This window comes from Eurytemora carolleeae, unplaced genomic scaffold, assembly GCF_000591075.1.
Source record: "Eurytemora carolleeae unplaced genomic scaffold, Eaff_2.0 scaffold231, whole genome shotgun sequence".
NCBI lineage: Eukaryota > Metazoa > Arthropoda > Copepoda > Calanoida > Temoridae > Eurytemora > Eurytemora carolleeae.
Genome location: NW_019396122.1, coordinates 85,388 through 100,058, shown reverse-complemented (window position 1 = coordinate 100,058; position 14,671 = coordinate 85,388). Strand labels below are relative to the sequence as shown.

The following is a 14,671-nucleotide window of genomic DNA, read 5'->3' as shown; positions in this document are numbered from 1 at the left end:
CAAACTTGCTATTCCTTCTATCTTTGAAACCTGATGTTCTAGATGTTCTAGATCTTGCAATTTTAGATTAAGAAATTTGTGATATCCTCAAAAGTTTTAAATTTCAAAGGTTTATACAGTAGGTTGCAAAAATATACGCATTAGAAAATTATAGTTTATGGTATTATTCAGGATTAAAAATAATCATTTTAACTTTTCAGAACTAGAGAATGTCTGTGGAAGGAGTGAGGTACGCGCACAGTGAGGGTCGGGTGAGCCTTGTGCACGGTAGGGACGGGAAGAAGGTTTATACTCTGGGTATGGACGGAGAGATCAGGGTGTGGGCGGGGATAGATGATGATGATGTGGAGAATATATTTGTCGGAGAAGAAGGATTCGCGGTTGCAGTTTCAAATGACAGGTTCCTTTTTAGACATTTAACCTTCAGACAAATTTTTTTTAGTAGTAAAAAATGTATTTTTATTTTTTGTTCATTTTTTATGTTTTGGAACAATTTCATGATTTTTAGAAAAACATCAATGAAAAGTGTTGTTTATTTTTTCCCCCAAACATTTATGAAAATCATGTAATCTACAACAACAACAAAACTGATGGAAAAATTAGTATTATGCTTTAATATTTGAATTGCTCAGAATGTTTGTAGCGACCAGTGAAACCAATTCAGTTCAAGCTCTGAACCTAGATGGAGACAACGAGGGAACCTTGACAAGGTAGGATTTGTTTTTACATTCTCATTTAACCCAGTTTTTTCACATATCGCACAGTGGTTTAAAAAGCATGGGCATTGAGTTTTTTGTCACATTTAGATGAAACCTGTAACGCTCATAAACAGACATTAGGAAATATTTTGAAACTTCGAAAAAGTCGTATTTTAAATTTTAGTAATTCTATCCCTATCTATCTTTCCTCGTGAGCAGGATATGAACGTATATATATCTGTTATCCACATTATATTCCTGCGCAGGATATGAACGTATATATATCTGTTATCCACATTATATTCATGCGCAGGATATGAACGTATATATATCTGTTATCCACATTATATTCCTGCGCAGGATATGAACTTATATATATCTGTTATCCACATTATATTCGTGCGCAGGATATGAACGTATATATATCTGTTATCCACATTATATTCCTGCGCAGGATATGAACGTATATATATCTGTTATCCACATTATATTCCTGCGCAGGATATGAACGTATATATATCTGTTATCCACATTATATTCCTGCGCAGGATATGAACGTATATATATCTGTTATCCACATTATATTCCTGCGCAGGATATGAACGTATATATATCTGTTATCCACATTATATTCCTGCCCAGGATATGAACGTATATATATCTGTTATCCACATTATATTCGTGCGTCTTTTTCCACTGTAACTTAATTATCAATAAAAATGCGATATTCTTTGTTGAAGATAATACGATTCTCTAGGTTTACCGCAGACGTGACCTGTCTTGACACCCTGGAGTCAGGAGAAGTTCTTGTCTCCGGTAGTGCCGATATGACCATCAAAGTGACCGACACCAAGAGTTTCTCTGACAAGGTGTTGACTGGACACAGCGGACCTATCCTCTCCGTGTCCCTGGATCCTCGGAAGAAGTTTGTGGCCTCTTCTAGTTGTGATGGAACTGTGAGAGTGTGGGATGTCGGAACTAAAGAACAGGTGGGGGGAAATCAATTTAGACACATTTTTAAAATTTTATCTCGATTATTTTGATGTTCTTGATGTTCTTTGATTGTTTCTAGTTGAAAAGTTTTGATTGCGTTCCTAAATCCAACGATGTGAGTAACAGCAAAACTATCTGTGGAATCAGGTTCAGTAGCTCCGGAGCTTTTTTAGCTGTACCTAAAACTGATTCTATCTCCGTCCTTCAGAGAGACTCCTGGATTGAAGCTAAGTCCTTGAAATGTGAGAAACTAGAAGAGAAAGAGATTCTAACCTGTGTAGCTTGGAGAAAAGACGAATCCATGATAGTGGCGGGTACTAGCAAGGTTAGATTCGCATTCCGCCAACCTTTCTCACTAATTTTCAGCATTTTACTTTTGTAGGGAAATCTTTGTGTTTGGAGCCTGGACGGAACCCTTAAACATTTCTTGGATACAGAGAGAAAGTACTCAATATCCGCTATCTCCTGGAATCCAAAGAACCTAGAGGAGGTAATGCGTTAGTCTCCAAATTATCTATGGTTAATATGGATTATATTTTTTATGCGTATTATACTTTCAGGTTGGGTTTGCGGACTCGTTAGGATTCTGGGGTCTTGCTGGGAACATAGGTTCTGAAACTACAGGAGAAGAGAAGAAGAATGAAGATGTCCTATCTCAGGAAGAATTGGTAGATCTGTTTAATGATGATGATGATGACGAGAACAGTTTTAGTATTAGTAAGATTCAAGCGGAAACAGGGTTTGCTAAAGATGAAGAAGGACATCTCATACATGGAGCAAGAGCTGATATTCCGTCTAGTCGTCCCACTTCAGCAGCAAGCAGTTTTAGTGAGGTTTCCCGTCCTGCTCCACGTGTGGAGCAGGTTAAGCTTCAGTCCGCTTTTCAACCCGGAGCCAGTCCGGACCATTTTACGTTCCGGTTCCTGGTTTACAACAGGGTTGGGATTGTTAAAACAATTCAGGATAATTGTATTGATGTTGACTTCCACAACTCTGACACCCACTACAACCTGTTCTTCAGGAACCCTGATAACTTTACTCTAGCTGCACTAACAGATAAGGTTTTGGTTCTAGGTCGGGAGGGAGATGAGGAGACCACAGGGAAAATAAGCGTTAACAACTTCAAGAGCCATGATCAAAACAAGGACTGGGTTCTTGATCTACCCGAGGGAGAATATGTTGACGGTGTTGCTGCCGGAGAAGGTTGGGTTGCGGTGACAACCTCTAAGAACTTCGTGAGATTATTCACTGCTTGGGGAATTCAGAGAGAGATTATATCTGTGTCTGGACCCCTAGTATCTATGGTTGGGTCCGGAGATCAACTATTTATAGTTGCACATTCTGCTCATCCCCTGCCTAAACAACAAAACTTTGCCTTCTATACTATAAGCATAAACTTTAAGAAAGGTCTGAGTAAACTACAAGGTCCTATATCTCTACCTATAACTCCGGATACAGAACTCTACTGGATAGGTCTAAGTGACACCAAGCTCCCACTAACTATGGATACTGCAGGGGTTATAAGAATGCATCTGAACTCCTCCTGGTATCCAATCTGTGATACAAAATCCGAGATGAAAGGCAAGATGGACACCTTCTATATTACTGGGGTGGATCAATTGGACAACGAGATTTACGGTGTCAAGTGTCGTGGAAGCAGATATCCTCAAACCTTACCTAAACCTACTCCCAGTATTCTACCATTGCAGGTCCCCTTCTGTATAACAGGGGAGCGAGGAGGTCTAGAACAGAGACTGCTCTACTCTACCATGCTAGCTCCGGTAATCAAGGATGAAGAACAGGATGTTAAAAACAGACGAACAGAGATGGAATGCCTGATGAAGATCTTTGCTCTAGCTTGCAGGTTCAGAATTTAATATTTTTCCATTGAACATTTTTTATTTTGCTTATTTTTTAGATCTGAACAGGAAAGCCGAGCAATAGAAGTTTGTAAACTAATGCCTGATGTGGAGTCTATCCAAATGGCGATCCAATATGCTGCTAAAATCAAGAGGTTAGTCTCAAGAACTTTCTTAAAACCAACAATAATGTATATTGAGTGATATCATTATCTTTTCAGGGTTGGGTTAGCTAGTAAACTTGGGGAGTTAGCTATGCAGATACAAGATACAGAAGCAGTGGAAGAGGAAGATGAGGAAGAAGAGGAAGAGAAGAACGACGACGATAGTCAGGATATGTTTGGAGAGAGTCAAGATAACCTGGACAATCCTTTACTTGGAGTTAGACCTAGAACAGTTTCGTCCCTCAACACAATTAGTAACTCGAGGAGTGAATCTAGGAATCCGTTTGCGAAGAAGAACGTTGAGAAGAATTCAGGATCTCTGGAGAACAGTCCTGGTTCAGGAATTTCATTTGATTCAAGCGCAGTTGTTCAGAAACCTTTACTTTCTAGAAAACCATTGCTTATCCCAAATAAAAAGGTTGTTAACATTTTGTTAATCAATTTATTCCAGTTTTTCTAGAGACGAGTTATATTTAAATAAAAATCTATTATTGTTTGTATCAAATTTTAATCTTCTCTATTATTTCTTAGACCAGAACTTCGATTAAAGGGATCATTTTTTAAAGATTTTTTACACACAAGGGTCATTAAACTTTTAGAATCAATTTGTTAAAATTTTTCTAAAATAATTTTTTTAGAAAATGTTGGTGTCAAGTAAGCAGAAGGAGAACAAGGTTGAGGGTGGAGAGTTGAAAGGGTTCTCCCTCTACCACGTGGAGAACAGAGAGGAGTTCCCAGGCACCCAGGAGGAATCCCAGCAGTCCGCCCTGGAGAAATGGAAATCTCTGGACAAATCTGAAAAAGAAAAATATAAATCTCCCAGGTAATTAAAGGATAACTAATTGACTTCTCACAACAAACTCAAACTGGATAATCCTTCTATCATTGGAACCTGATGTTCTAGACCTTGATATTTCAAATTAAGAATTTTGTGATATCCTCAATAGTTTTAAATTTTAAATGTCTGTACAGTAGGTTGCAAAAATATACGCTTTATAAAATTATAGTTTGAGGTTAGTGAACATCCCTTTATAAATGTGATTCAGCTCTAGACATCTCTGAAGTAGTCAAACGAACAAGGGATTTACTCAGGGCGGCTCGCACCTGCTTTAAAAGCTTTTTCTTTCAGAACCACTAACAGTTTTTTAGTTTTTTGACAGTCAGAGATTGTGAATAAGTTTTGTCCTATCAGGGTGGCCAAAATGTACGGATTGTTTTTTTTAACCCTAAAATTGTACGGATTGTATGGATTTGTTTTCAAATTGTACGGATTGTACGGATTTTATCCTGGAAAATACACCGTTTTTTTAAAATTTTCACTCATTTCAGCAAATTTTTCATGAAAATTTATAAAAAAAATTCTCGTCAAAATGAAGTTAGTTTAACTTATTTTCTGCATTCTAAATAATATTAGATTGATTAATGTTTCAATTGACAATCAAAATTCATTCATAATTTTCGAGATATGTCCAAGAAGTGTTTATTTGAGAATATGTTCCATAAGTACTTATTTGATTGCTTATTCAAGAAGATGTTCCAGTATTTTCAAAAATGGGATTTTTTTCGAAAATTGTACTGATTGTACAGATTTTTAAAAAAAAAATGTACGGATTTTTAAAAAAATGTACGGATTGGTTAAAAAAATGTACGGATTGTACGGATTTTTAAAAAAAAATTGTACGGATTTTTTTCCGAAAATTGTACGGATTGTACGGATTTCTTCTGAAAATGTACGGATTTTTGTACGGATTTGTTCATAAAAGTTTTGGCCACCCTGTATTTAAATCTAAATTCGACCAGTGTTGAAATGCTTGTCGGAAATAAGATAATTTTCTGATAATTTCTATCCTTGATAGTTGCTATAGAAATAATAACTTCTTCTTCTCAAAAACTTTATAAAACCAAAAGACAGGTATAATAAAAACGAACTAATAATAACTGATCAACGACTATTGATTTCTTTATTTTCAGGATCCCTGTTTCATCTGGAAAACGTAAAAGATCCGCCGAAGCCCCGACAGAAGAAAAGAAACCTAAATCAGGGTTCTCGTCAAAGCTGTCAGGGTTCGCGTTCGGAGGAAACTGATTGGACAAGATTTCTTCATTAACAGTGAAAATATTACGCTTACTGGGATTTATATATGTCTGAATATATGATGTATGATTAAATTATGACATATCTTTGACATCGTTTCACACATGAACTAAAGACTAAAAAATACATAAAAAAATGTACACAATATGAAAACTAATGTACAAATTATTCTTAGTCTAAAGCTTTAGTCTTTTTTATATAAATATTGAATATTTGGTTCAAATCTTGAACTATGAAACTTTTCTTCTTAAATATATCTTTCAATTATAATATTAATTAAACTATTAAAGTTTGTTTTCTGTACCTTAGCTTCATGTTATTATGTCTTCATGGGATTAGCGAGGGAAGGCACACCACACCATTTTCTCGTCCGTGCCACAAATAACGTTACTTCATACTACACCCTTTGTCCGACCAGGTGTTGATTCTGTTTTTTTTCTTCTTAAAACTTGCTATGCCTTAAAACGTTATGTTACTCGTCATATAGTTTGATTTTGTTTGAAAAATAAAACTATAGTTAAGCCCAATTTTTCAAAGAACGGAAAATATGTGTGCTTTACCTATTTTTCGTCCGGAAATGATGTTTTTTTATTTTACTTATAAATTGCAACTCATAGTGAGGTGGGATTTTTAGGATTTACAACTAAAAACCTATGTTCTATTACTGAAAGAAACAAATGTCGGACGAGAAAAATGTGTGGTCGGAAGAAACGATGGTGAGCGCTATGTCGAAAAGTAAAGTTTTCAACGTTATTTGTGGTCGGACGAAAAAAGTTGTGGTGTGCCTTCCCTCCCTCATGGAAAAATTGTACTAGAATTTACGGGATGTGCGTTAAATTCTGCGCCTACGTTTCTACCTTGTATTATATGTTAATTTACTCACAAGTGACGAGTTGGTTTTAAACTTTCCATTGACTGCAGTACAGGTTTTATTTACATAATTCCTTTCTAAATAGTTGAAAAATGTATAAGCTTTGGTAGAACCATATCTTACATATTTCATTTATTCATGGCATATAAAAACGTTGTGCCAAATGACGTTTTTTGCTTTTCCGAAATCCAAAAGAAATAGTAACGAAAATTCAATTGAATTTAGGAGAGAGAAATTCTGTTAATTTGCCGTTTCTTGGGAAATGAAGTTAAAATGTAGGCATACTATGGGGATAATTTTAACAGGCTTGTGGAAGGCAAGACTTGAGTAACTGTTTTATGGAACAATATCTAGGCTGAGCATAAAAGGGACTAATTAAATTCTTTGAAAATAATTATTTAGAGTTCGAGTAGGTTATGACAATTCCTTGGTCTGACGTTGCGGCTAGGAATAACTAATTGTGATTAAATGTTTTCTGCTTCTGAACATTATTCAACTTAACGTTTTGTTTGGACGTGTGAAACACATCAAAATGAATTTGGTCAAGACTTAAATTTAAAAAATAACAGCTTAAAATTTTGAAATTAGTCCTCTGTAGACCAACATGTACAATACATAGTTAATAATTTCTTTTGGCCATTATTAAATTTTCAATGCGATAATTACACTCATTCATTTTAAAAGATAATGATGGTTTTTTACAGGTTCATGTTAAAATTATCTCAAGGGCAAGATTTTGCATGACACCATTGAATGTATTGAAGTGAGAGGGAGGGAAGGCACACCACACCTTTTTTTCGTCCAACCACAAATTACGTCACATTTCACCATTATTTCGTCCGACCAAACCTTTTTTTTCTCTTAAGCATTATTTAAATCCTTTTTTTAGTACTTAACATTATTCACGATTTAGAGCCACGTCATGTTTATGATGGTTTAAAATATTTATCTTTAAAAAATAAATAAAAACAAGAATTTTCTTGGCTTTTTCGCTGAATTTGGTGGAAAATAAATGATGTTTTGTTAGCAAGTCTGATAAGGAGGGTTTTTGTTGTAGATAAATATGGAGATGTACAATGTAAAGATATTATCCGGAGATCCTGATAAATTTGAAGTAAAGATCCTCACAACCAGTTTCATGTCTGGTATCCAGGCTCAGCTGGAAGCACTACCGAAGAACAAGGTGGAGAAGGTTCAGCCAGATGATCTGGTCATACTCGAGGCATTGGATAGTTTTCATAGAGCAAAGATTATTTCTGTTGCAGGTAATATATTTTTTAGTTGATGCTTCCAAAGCGGGGGGGGGGTTAGATTTATCTGATTGGAAGAGTAAAGATGGATAAAATAAAATGTTAACCGCAAAAAAAAAATTTCTGAAAAAGAGTTTTCTGAAATAAAGTTTTAAGTTTTGGCAATAAAAAAGTCCTGAGGAACAAAAGTACTTAATAAAGTCCATTTTGAGACTATTTTTTAGGACTTTTTCCTGGTTTCAGTATGATTTTACACCAAAAAAGTCTCCGGGAAAAAAGTCCTCTTACAGTGGAAAATGCATGGAAACAAAGGATATTCTTACATAGATTCTAATAAAATACATATAACAAAAAATTTTATTTTTGAGAATTTGTTTTTTTTTCAGACGATGGTATTATTCAATGCACGCTAATCGATCACAGTACAAATATTGAGGTTGGAATTGATCAAGTTTTTGTCTCGAATTCTTTGATCAATCGTATTCCTCCACGGATACTGATGTGTAGGATCTTTACAGAGCTAAGGATTAAAGATGAGGATTGGAGACGACTGATTGAAAGAAAAGAGTTTGATTGGAAAATTCAGATAGTTTCAAATCACTCTGGAGGAGTGGCTTTAGTAAACCTATTTATGTTGGGTCCGGAGAATACTGGCGAGAAGAGAGAAGTAAATTTTCACGATTTAATGAAGTTTATTAATGACCCTGAGTCTGTAAGTGTTGGATTGTTAACACTGAAGAGACTGAACAAGGATAAGATTTACTCCGTGTACCTGGAGGAACAGGAGGATTCGGAAGAGTTTGTGAATGTCCATGTTGTGGAAAAGTTGGATGGAGAGATGGATCTCGATGTTCTCTACTCAAAAAGTCCATATTCTCCTCCTGGACCCGTCTCTCCAGGTTCTCTTATAATTGCTCCCCTGGACGGAAACCTACTCAGAGCTAAGGAAACTGGACCCTTTACCTTTAAATTTTTTGTTTATTTAAGAATGCCATTTACTGTTTAATTTTCTAACGACTATTCATAATTTTTACAGGACAGACGGTCAATGAAAGGGCCGAGATTTTTACCCTTCAGTTTGTTAACGATTCCTTATCAAAGAAATGTTTCAAGGATAGTTATGTGAATCGTAATGGCACTCATTGATTCAAGTCTTGGCATTAGTAGGATTTCCCTTCATCTAAATAAAAGACATAATTTAACTTTTTTTTAAAAGGTCAAGCTGCAAAAATTGTTTATAAGTAAGGACTGTTATTTTTTTTGGTCAAAGTATTTATCAGGTAAGGTTCCTAATCTCCAGGTTAAACGTATACTGGGACCTGAACTTGATCTTGTTGTCGAGTTCCTTGACTTTGGAAACCTAGATATTGTATCCTGGTGGAATTGTCAAAATATGTACGAGTATCTAAACTTTCCTAGACTCTGGTTTACGGTTCAGCTTCCTCCGTATATCCTAGGACAGGTATGCAAGGCATAAACTTGTTCAGCATGACCCTCAAAACTGTGAAATGAGAAGTCGACATTCTTATTTCTTATGGGTAAAAAAACCATATCTTGAAAATCAACTCATTGAGGGCAATAGGCCATTGTAAAAATGTCATAGAACATGTATTAAAAACCATAAATTGAGTCCAACCGTCCTCTCCCTATGCCACAGTTTTATGAGTCCCAATTAATTTATTATATTAATTAAGAATGAAGTCCAAGTTAATTTATTGTTTTTATTTTAGGCTGAGATTATTAGATCTGTAAGTTTTATACAGGCTCAGTCGGATTCTAATTATCTTTTCTACACGGTAGGATTTATTTAATTCGAACTCTACACCCCATTGAAATCCGAAAATGAAATCAAACACTAAAAAATGTTTATTTTTAATGTTATGTAGAATGTTGGAGGAAACCCAGTTCTTATCGAGGAAACTCATGGAAATCTAAGAGAACACAAGATGGAAATAAAAGTCGGGTTAAGAGATAAGGATGGTTCTGGAGATCAGGATATTTTTCGACCCAATGTCAAGGATGATACTGGAGATCTACACGGTTCTTGTGATCAAAATGGTTCAGAAAATCAAAATGGTTCTGCAGGCGATCATGATTGTTTTGAAGAAAGAAATAGGTCTGACGATCATGATAGTTCCCAAGGCCACCTTTTTAATCCATTAAAAACACAAAGAAAAGACGAGAACGACGAGAACAGGAATAATGACTTGATCTCAGAAATGAAGAAGGAAACAGACTCGGTCCCAGAAGTTAACAGGGAAAAAGACTTAGTCTCAGAAGCAAGCAGGAATAAGGACTTGGTCTCAGTTATGAAGAGGGGTAAAGACTTGGTCTCAGAAGTAATGAGGGGTAAAATCTTGGTCTCAGAAGTGGACTTTAGGGATAAGTCAAACTCAGAGATAGAAAGAAGTAAGATCTTGATCGGCAATGTAAACGGAAACAAATCTTCTGTTTCTTCTGGGATTCAGAGCAAGAAATTTGCCTCCGCTTTGAAAATGAGCCAAGATAAGGTCTCCGATACGAACGGAGATGAAATTTCATCATTGGAAAGGAAACCCTCCAACCCAGATCTAACATCAAAAAATATTACTAATAATAAAGATATTAGCGTCAAGAGTTCCACCTGCACCAATATTTTCCAGCGTTTGAATAAAAGCCCTGAGCCGGAGGAATCTACCCCTCAAGCAATAGCGGAAGATTCAGAAATGAATATTATTGTCTACAGAGCATATCTGTCAGCTCCCAAGATATTAGTCAGGTAAACTAAGGAAATGAGTTTTTGCCTCAAACTTTACTTGTTAATCCCTATATTTTCACAACCCGATGTCGTAAACATTTTCATATATAAATTTTAAATTCTGTCAGATCAAATAATCTAAGTTTATATTTTCAGAGGTTTACACCACCAGGTTGCAAAGATATAGAGATAAGAAAATTTGAGTTTTTAGCAAAAACTCAATATCTTTGTCATTTCTTTAATTGATAATTCTTTAAGATTTGTAAGGTCTGTATTTCAAACTTCTTGAATTTTGAAATGTTTTCCTCCAGCATATACAAACACAGTCTTAAAGAAAGGATAAGGAAAGAATTGAGTGTTTGTCATAAACTCAGATTTTTTTCAAATCCCTATATCTTTGCAACAGCTTATGTCATGATGATAGAGAAAGAATAGGAAGAGTTAAAGCTTATATCATAATCCCCTCAGATGTACACACATGTAAGTGCAAAGTTAATATGGTGGTCGATTGTACGTGTACATCGTGATGTGTTTACGAATCTAATACTGTACAATTGTATACAGAGTGATCTTATTTCTCAAGGGTTTTATGGACTTGATCAACTTTTAAATTTTAAATAAATCAAATAATATGTACTGCAGTATACAGGGTGTCCCAATAAACATGGGAATTCAGTGACGATTTAAATATAGTCTTTTTTTATTTAGTGTTGTAATGCCCACTAAGAAAACAATGATCCGTCTGCTAGAGTTAAGATTTTTTTGTTTATGTTTTTATTGCATAATATGTTGTACACAAAAACATAACAAAAATTCGTGGATACAAATGCAGTGCAGCAGTTTCTCTTAGAACTTTTTATCTTACAGAACTGTTACAGAACATCATACAACGAAGCATTCAACTCTTATACTATTTATACATGAAAGACGTAACTTTATTTTAACCTTTGAAATCAGGTAACACAACGCTAATTTTTAAAAAAGACGATTTCGAATTCGTCACTGAATTCGTCTTTTGGGACACAATGTACAATTCTATGTTTAAACTCCATATTAAGTGTCTATCTTACCTATCTATAATACTGATATTCAATTATCTACATTTAACCCCCCCCCCCTCAGAAATATATATACAAGTGCGTTGTGTTAAATACGTAAACATATCGTGATGTACACAATCGACCACCCTATTAACTAGTTAATAGGGTGGTCCGTTTTGTACATCTGAGGGGATTATGAGTTAAACTTTAACTCTTCCTATTCTTTCTCTATGTCATAGATCTAAGATATTTTAAACTATGAACTCTGAGAGACAAAATTATGTAAGTTTGTAATATCCAAGGTTTACAGCATCTGGTTACATAGATGTAGAGATTTTTGAGTTTGTGGCAAAGACTGATTCCTTTTTTTCGGATTCTATTCTGGGGATTTGTACTCCGTGGTCCACACTGATCTAAAGTATGCACACTCACATACAAATCTATCCACATTTGGTCAATTATTACTTTTATTTAAACTGATGCTAGAAATAAGTCCTAAAATGTACATGTCTAGGGTTAAAAACATGCATAAGTGATTTATTAAGGTAACCCCAAACGCTGAGGCATTGTGACACCTCAAAGTCGACCCGGTCTTAAAAAATAATGCACACTTCCATAGCTGCCTGATTCTCTTGAATCCTGCCTGGACAATTTTTATTCGGATTCTTGATACAAATCCATCTAACATGTCACAAAATTGGCTTTTTATTTTAAATAGATTATTTAATGCAATTGTTTTGCCGATTTCTATAATTAAAGGTTTATTCACAATGATCTTAATAATAATCAGGATTCTAACCATAAATGTAATATTTAATGAATATTTTGGTAATCCTGCATCCAAAAACGTTTTTTTTTATTTAGATTACTATCCATACATACATTAAAACTCTTCGCTCATTTATATGTTCGTTTTAGCTGGCCAAACGGCTGAATCAAATTTCTGACATTTTTTGAGGGAACCCATTGGTACCCCGGGGACCCCGAAGGGGTCTTGGTGACATGGGCAAAAGAAATATGGAATTTTTAAAATAAAGGGTAACGCCGGGCACTTCAGCTAAAATCCTTATTTAAGACCAAGCGCAGGTAAACGGCGGGAATAATTATGAGTTTCAGTTTAAATCTACTCAGATGGACAAAAAGAAAAATTAAAGGAAAAATATTTATAGTTTGTATTTACTTTTGTCACAAAATTACTGAACTCAATTCTTCTTTTAGGATTTCTGATTTGCAGAGTTGGGGAGAAAGAATGTTCGGTCCCATTCTGCATGTTCGTGTATTGAATGGATCGATCTGGATGGATTTTAAGGACAAAACTTCACTAGAGAAGTGTGTTTCTAACAAGCAGAGAAGATTCGGGGGAAGTATATTAGAGTTGAAAAGGACTGAAATATTTCCTAACGAGCATTATAATCTCAGCATTTATGTTACTGACGGAGGTTCAGAGGCCGAGGTTCGAAAGTTCTTTTCAACCTTTGGCGAGGTTAAGTCTGTTAAATGGTACACCCCATCCTGCTCCGTGGTTAGTTTTCGAAAGAAGAGTATAAGAGATGAGGTTCTACTCCTGGCTAGCGCCTCCACAAACTCTAGTAAAATGATGGTTAAAAGGTATGGAGATAGGGCTCAACCAACTTCTCCTAGGAAGGGAAATAAAGAGGAGACTGTACACCTTACTGATATAAAGGTTGACCCTGATAAGGATCAGATTAAACCTAGTCCTAAGCATGAAGTTTTGTCAGTGGAAGAAGAGAAAATTGACAACATAGCAATTGCAGCAAAGTCCGGAACTCTATCTGTAACTGCAACCCTGGCTGAGAGTCCGGACAGGATCTGGTTAGTAGATGATGACAGGAAGGATATGTTTCTATCCATGGATCTGGAAATACAATCCTACGCTGCAAGCAGTGCCCCAGATGAATCTATAATTGCTATTGGAAACTTTTGTTTAGGTCGGATTAAAGAGATAGATGATCGTTGGTACCGTTGTTGTATCCTTGAGATAAAAACTCAATCCGTCCTTGTTTTCTCCGTAGATACAGGTCACACTGTCACTATACCAGGAGGAAATGTGAAAAGATTACCAAGATCTTTGGCTCTCCTACCACGACAAACATTCGCAGTCAAGCTACTGAGAATTATTCCTGCTGGAACTTCTAACGGTACTTGGACAAGAACTGCAACAAATCAACTAAACGAAATCCTTTTCCGTCCTCATATCAAGGTGTCCGTTGATATCAAGGATGAACTGGAACCTGGTATCTACTCTGGGGATATAAAATGTATGCGGGATGTTAAAGTCGATGCGTTTGAGTCTCGTCAGAAGGTTGCAGACCTAGCTGGTTATCTGATCAAGAAGGGAGTGGCGTTCAAGAACTGATAGAACGTCAGAGCTATTAAAAAAACTTCATTCGTAGATTAAGTTGGTAGTAAAACACGTTAACATATTAATTACTTATGTGGCCGACGGCTTCTTTTGATCTCTTGTATTAGTCGTCTTTGTTGAAAATAAGCCAAGTTTTGCCGCGGCCAGTGCACAGCTGCTTCCATTTTCCCCAACTTCTACAGAAATATTTCATATTTGTTCTTCTAAGCCTTCCTCAAAAATTGCAGCAATCTAATTTTTTGAACCCAAATAAGTCAGTGTTTTCTAATTTTATTTTAAAACAACTTCTTTGAATGAACAATTTGTATTTTGATTGTGAATAAGATCATATACATCCCTGCGAACATGTTATCTCTGACAAACCGATGGCGAGTACATAAAGTCCAGAAATATTTACCCGCCATCTTCGCCATCGACACAAATAGTCGTTTAAAATGTTCCCTGGGTATACTAGCTGAAGGGCCTGGCGTTGCCGGTCGAAGAAAAAAATTCGAATTTTTTGTCCCCCCCCCTTCCCAGGCTACCCATGAGTGTCCATAAAATATTCCAGCCCATTCGGTCCAGCCGTTTTGCCGGCCAGA

At 35.7% G+C, this 14,671-nt stretch overlaps 2 protein-coding genes across 4 annotated transcripts; both read left to right on the top strand.

Moving 5' to 3' along the window:
- Positions 1-164: 164 nt before the first annotated feature.
- LOC111695586 (WD repeat and HMG-box DNA-binding protein 1) lies at positions 165-5,897 on the top strand. Its single transcript, XM_023464957.1, has 10 exons — positions 165-400; positions 633-710; positions 1,456-1,687; positions 1,771-2,016; positions 2,074-2,181; positions 2,252-3,555; positions 3,610-3,705; positions 3,772-4,132; positions 4,353-4,537; positions 5,686-5,897. The coding sequence occupies exons 1-10, from the start codon at positions 210-212 to the stop codon at positions 5,798-5,800; spliced, it is 2,916 nt and encodes a 971-aa protein (XP_023320725.1). The 5' UTR covers positions 165-209; the 3' UTR covers positions 5,801-5,897.
- Positions 5,898-5,992: 95 nt separating this feature from the next.
- On the top strand, positions 5,993-14,613 carry LOC111695585 (uncharacterized). Of its 3 annotated transcripts, none has more exons than XM_023464954.1 (7): positions 5,993-6,735; positions 6,876-7,945; positions 8,317-8,876; positions 9,231-9,392; positions 9,661-9,726; positions 9,817-10,688; positions 12,926-14,613. In XM_023464954.1, the coding sequence occupies exons 2-7, from the start codon at positions 7,744-7,746 to the stop codon at positions 14,082-14,084; spliced, it is 3,021 nt and encodes a 1,006-aa protein (XP_023320722.1). In that variant the 5' UTR covers positions 5,993-6,735; positions 6,876-7,743; the 3' UTR covers positions 14,085-14,613. The 3 variants fall into 3 exon arrangements, with proteins under 3 accessions (XP_023320722.1, XP_023320723.1, XP_023320721.1); XM_023464955.1 differs by having other exon boundaries at positions 5,993-6,955; positions 7,408-7,945; XM_023464953.1 differs by having other exon boundaries at positions 5,993-7,945.
- Positions 14,614-14,671: the final 58 nt, after the last annotated feature.

Bases quoted from the DNA above. Each gene is read 5' to 3' on its own strand.
- LOC111695585 (XM_023464954.1), top strand. From the start codon at position 7,744: ATGGAGATGTACAATGTAAAGATATTATCCGGAGATCCTGATAAATTT. The intron at 9,393-9,660 runs GTATGCAAGGCA...TTTTTATTTTAG, and splicing joins CTCCGTATATCCTAGGACAG to GCTGAGATTATTAGATCTGT. The intron at 10,689-12,925 runs GTAAACTAAGGA...TTCTTCTTTTAG, and splicing joins GCTCCCAAGATATTAGTCAG to GATTTCTGATTTGCAGAGTT.
- LOC111695586 (XM_023464957.1), top strand. From the start codon at position 210: ATGTCTGTGGAAGGAGTGAGGTACGCGCACAGTGAGGGTCGGGTGAGC. The intron at 401-632 runs GTTCCTTTTTAG...TGAATTGCTCAG, and splicing joins GTTGCAGTTTCAAATGACAG to AATGTTTGTAGCGACCAGTG. The intron at 4,538-5,685 runs GTAATTAAAGGA...CTTTATTTTCAG, and splicing joins GAAAAATATAAATCTCCCAG to GATCCCTGTTTCATCTGGAA.